This window comes from Trachymyrmex septentrionalis, unplaced genomic scaffold (genome assembly GCF_001594115.1).
Source record: "Trachymyrmex septentrionalis isolate Tsep2-gDNA-1 unplaced genomic scaffold, Tsep1.0 scaffold115, whole genome shotgun sequence".
In the NCBI taxonomy this organism is placed as follows: domain Eukaryota; kingdom Metazoa; phylum Arthropoda; class Insecta; order Hymenoptera; family Formicidae; genus Trachymyrmex; species Trachymyrmex septentrionalis.
Genome location: NW_017304279.1, coordinates 69,434 through 74,915, shown reverse-complemented (window position 1 = coordinate 74,915; position 5,482 = coordinate 69,434). Strand labels below are relative to the sequence as shown.

Sequence of the window (5,482 nt, the reverse complement as noted above, 5' to 3'; positions counted from 1 at the left end):
ATGACTCACTGTGAACAACAATATCAATTTTTTTAATATTTTAAAATTTTTTTCAATTAAACTCAAGGAGTATAATTACAAATTAGAAAATCGTAATAAGCTTTATATAAAAATTAACATTTTGAATATTAATAAAGAAGAAAATATTTATTTTAATGAAATAAAGCACTGCCGGGAAAAGAAAACTATAAAGCATGTGCATACATAAACTTTTTAAAAACATTGGATTAACAAAAAAATAATTATATATAACGAAGTGTACATACACAAAAATATTTTTACATTTTAAATTTAAAGTTTAACTATTGTTCAAATTTTTAATCTACATTTATTTCAAACAAAAATATAGTTTCCTGGCGATATTTTAGCTCTTATTTAAGTTCTTTTTTTTTGCATGATTGTTAAGTAATTTTTCCAAATATATACCATGCTTGTAAGTGACTTCATGTAGCAAAAGTACTTAGCGCGTTAACAGAATTTAAAATTGCGAATATTTCATTTGCAAATATACGACCTAGTATCGTTCTTCTCTAACCAAGGGAAGATTCAATTTCCTCCGCAATGACATTTTTCGCGCAAATGCCGTCGGTCATCCTCGACGACTACAACGGTTCATCAAATTATCTCGTTAAATCCACGAGTTGCAATTCATCTAAGCAGAGGAATCTGCACTTTGAAATCGTTATTGTTATCTTTACCTTTATAAAAGCAAGACTCATCTTGTGAAGTTAACGTATAATCCAAAAGGATGCTGCAAGAAAATATTAATCTTGTAAATCTTGTTAATTTTACGAAAGAAAGAATACTTTTGAAAGTTAAGAAGACAGCATTTAAATGAACAAAGTTTCAATTCGTGACATGTATTAGAGTAAATTACCATGTTCACGCGCTTGGCATACATAATTAAATGCGCTGCATTAATATAACAACAATTTGCTCTTTAAACTATTTTTATTAATTTGAATATAAGTAATTAATACAAGTAAGAGGAGGGGAAATAAATCTTTTTAATTAACATTATTATTTATTAATTACAATAAAAATGTTATGTGCATTAATTATAATATAAATAATATTATAATAGTAATAAAAAGTTAGAGAGATATTAATAAAGATTGCACTCGAGCAAACTGTCGCGATTATTTTACAAACTTCATTTATTCGTATATACAAACATACATATATATATATATATATACACGTACAAATACATTCACAATTGCACACCGACAATCCAAGACCTGGAACCAAACAGTTCCTCCAAGAGTTCCTCGTTACTTTCTACTGTTCTAGGAAAAGAGGAGGAAAGGATCATGTTCCAGCAGATGCAGTCGATGGCCCAGAAGCAGGTCCTTAAGCTATTTCTATCCGTCGCCATACATATTTATAATTATAAATTTATATATATGTATATATATATATATGTATATATACATTATGCATCGCGTACATGTATATACATATATATGTGTGTATCATTCTCATTTCGATCGACGCTCATTACGCATTTTCAATACGCATATGTGTAACTACGTATTGACATTAATAATTTGCTTATTTTTATTAGTCTATTTTACACGTCTACGTACATACATATATGCGTTAACATTAATTCGCTGCCCATTGTTCTGTATCGAGTAGTTGCTTGCAAGTAGCTTGCAGTTACTGCACCGCCACTGGCTTTACTTTTCGCCCCGTGTGCCGTGCTCACGCTTGAACTTTTGTGTCACCTGAGATCTGAGAAAAGAAAAAAAAAAGAGAGGAACAAAATGGACAAAAAAGAAAACGAAACAGGCGAGCGCCAGGGGATGAGTGGAGTTAGCCCTTAACACGGGCGATCCATTCTCGATTCAGGGACCACAACAGGGTTTTGCGAGCTTTCCTCGCCTGCCTCGTGCAGCTCTACTCGATCGTTGCTCTCAAAATCGATCGGGTTCTCGCGAGCGACGGAAGGGTTTTCCGTTTTGTGTTCCGCAATACAGGCGAGACTAAGGTACGGTATGCACATGCGAGATCGGGGGATGGCGATAGGCAACAGCCGATCGAAGCTACTAACGCGACACATCGGGCAGGAGCCGCGGAAAATTCGCAGATCGATAAATCTGCGGCAACGCAAAGGATCTGATCAATCGGGAATCCGATAAGAATATGATCTGAGGATCATGGGATTCGCGGATGTATGCAAATGTTGAAAGATATAAAAATTTTAGAATAGCAAAACTTAAAAATTTTCACAAAAGATTTATTAAGAAGTCTTTTGCAATAAATTCTAAGAAGGCAAAAGTTTTAAGTACATAACAAAATAAAATAAATATAAAAATGATTAAAGCGTCCGCAAATCCAATGATTATGATAGAGACAAGGAGTCGCGTACTTTACAAAGATTTCTATAATCCAGAAACTTTTGAAGTGATGTAATATCTCTAGTATCGGTTGTAATAGTTGTTTATCATGTTATCAAAAGAATTGTCTGCTTTGTTACAACTGAAATTTGAACTACAATTCAATTTAGCAGCTCTGATCCTTTTTCGTGGGTAATTTTATATAATTATTTACAAGAATAAAGATTCATGCATAAAATAGAGAAACACACGTTCAATATATAGAAAAGGAAATTCGATTTTGGAGTTACGTTTATCTGGAGTGTAACTCTCTTTTTGTGATGTAACTTGTGCAATCGGAGCTGTTCGCAGTCAAAATATTTCATGCATTTCGAGAGCTCGCGATGTTGTATTTATTTCGATTTGACAGCGTTTCTCCTCCTAGAAAAGGAAAATCAAATCAAAAGTAGAAAACCGACGGGATTCACTCAACGACTTTACACATGTACATGTACACGTCATACAGACACACACGCACACGTCTTCCAGCATCGCATTCATGTCGCGCTCAGTGTGCACGCAAAATCGTGGGTTTACTCTCTCACAAGTATTTTGTACGCGCACTTTCCTTTGCGTCACCACCGCAAGTTTTCAAAAATTCACGCCTACAAACGCGATTCTGTTGTTACATACTTTCGTTGCGAACAAAGTTTGCGGAAATCTCCGAGAAATGCGTCGAGGAAGTGTCAGGAGGAATTTATTGAGATGCTTGTTATTTATCGCGAGTATTGTCTTACCGTTTAGTTCATTTTTATAGAATTTTCGATATCCTACGACGCCACGCTTACATTCCGACATGCCATAAAACTTATATGACAGAAGTAAAATGTGATACGACAGAGTCGACAATTTATGTCGCCGGATAATGCCAAAAGGTGGCTGTAGTATTTTATCGCAGGTTACGGAAAAATCGTAGTTTGGCGAAAATTATACAAAAATTGTGTTACACAGTCATTTATGTGTTAAAAATTGCCTGTCAAATATAAATACGTGTCACATTTGAATATTTCAAACAATTACTGATCGTTTCACGTGGAAATTTACACATCGTCTCTACGCATATATCGATTTTTCGTCGATAAAATCGCGAATAGTCAGGGGCTCGTATTAAATCTGATATCCAAGAATGGTCCAGGAATTCGTGAATTTTTGAAGCGTCCCCCCATTGCTTACTTTCACTCAGAAATTGTTGCTGCCCCGCTGTACTGTCACTTAGCGAAATGAGCATATTTAGACTGTTAGCCTCGTAAAGGAGTTTTTGAGCACCTGAGTATTGCGTGATTACGTTGCCGTTACCACATCCGCTCTGCCTTTTGCACAATCCGTGTGTTAGATGATCTTTAGAGCAGACCTAGATCGTGTATTTTCCGAGATACATTGTCGCGTTTATAGTGTTCTCCTTTCGTTTATGATACACGAAATGCGAAGTCGTTCGGAAAAGCCGTTATTATTTCGCCCGTTACCGCCAACAAGCTTGTTTCTCTCACGCTTTTTGACCCACTTTTGCCACGAACCATGTTCGCGTTTTCATTTAGTCACGATGGTCATCTCATACACATAGCTTTTCATCCACGTCATTTCTTTACAAAATTTATATATTCCTTATGTTCCTCTGCAGCTTTGCTGCGTTTGTATTTTGCAAAAGCACCCAAAATGTTAATCAGAAATTTACGTCAAAGAAAATCGTTTAGAAGTTATCTGTTACTCTATTCAATTAAACGACAAATTCTTCGAATACTAAATATTGATTTTATATAGATCATGAATTTAATTCCGTGAATTTCAGCGAAATTTAATAAAGTGTATACGTAAATTAGCATTTTATTTAAAAAGGATTTTTATGAAATCAAGAGAAGATAAAGGTGTCACTTACAATTATAGTTCTATCGCGATAAATTAGTAGTAATTAACGCTTTTCACGAACTACATCGCATTCATTCACTCGCTCGGTCTTCTTGCACTTTCGTGTTTATGCCTGTTAGATTTAGAACTTAGAAGGAGTCTATGTAACTTAAGTAGCACTCGAAGTCGGGAACGATTTGATAGAATGAAAAAATTGACAGATCCGTGGCACTTGTATGAGTGCAGTTTTCGAGCACGAACTGATCGGAGCAAGTACGTCAAAATTGTCCATCAATCGCACGAGAAGTCATTCACTCCCTCCTCGTTCTTTCTTTCTCTCATTTTGTCATTGAAAAGAATAACGCACAATGTCAATCTTCACTCATTCTCTCCTTTCCCTCTAAAAACTACTTTAAGCAAATCTTGAGCGATCAGTTGCACCAGCACCAAAAGCCTGTCTCGTTGTTCATTGTGACAACTTAGCAGCACGAGCATTGTATATCATGTTATCACCAACCTCGATCCATGTATTCTGGCCCAATTTATCTCAACCGATCCCTTGAAATCCTTCTATAAGTTCTTCGTGTTCTATGCTGGGATTGAAATCGACACAATCTAAGCAAGCTCGGAAAGTTGATACTAAACACGATTTGTTTTACAAAAACGGACAATTTATATGTATTATTTTATTACTGAAATTTGTATTTATAGTGTTGATATTAAATTTTATTGAAATTTCAGCAATTTTAATCGCTAGCTTCAATCTCTTAATTACCTGCTTTCGAATAAAATATGCGCGACCGAAATGCAGATGTTATCTCGAAATTCTCGGCTAAGAATACTCCAAATTGCCGGTGACGATTTAACAGACGCCATGAGCGTGTAGAAGACGTTTTCCGATTAGCTCGAGAAAGAGGGGAGCACATTCGACGCCGAGGGGAAACTACTCGGTCCAATTTCCTCTCTTTTCACGACAAATTTCTCCGGGCATAAGCCGATCTCGGCGCGACAAGCGGGCTGCAATTAATAGCTGCAATCTCGTTGCACGTAATTAATTGCCGTAATTCAGGTGAAGTCTTCGAAGTAATGTACTTCGGGTATCATTCAAGAAACAAAAGGAAATTAATTTTTTGACTTGGAAAGGAAGGAAATTATTAAGGTGTCTATAGTTAAGATATCTGACACATACATATTAAATTATCTGAAACTACCAGTCGAACATAATAATTATTTTTACACTTAAATTATTTATATATATA

The 5,482-nt window shown here is 35.4% G+C and overlaps 1 protein-coding gene across 2 annotated transcripts in view; it reads left to right on the top strand.

The window, feature by feature from the left end:
* The window catches only part of LOC108753944 (ELKS/Rab6-interacting/CAST family member 1), a 78,352-nt gene that overhangs the window by 34,249 nt on the left and 38,621 nt on the right, over positions 1-5,482 (top strand). For both annotated transcript variants that reach the window (XM_018495951.1, XM_018495942.1), the window contains exon 4: positions 1,294-1,349. In XM_018495951.1, the coding sequence (XP_018351453.1) occupies positions 1,294-1,349 (56 nt within the window). The remainder of the gene's footprint in view (positions 1-1,293; positions 1,350-5,482) is intronic.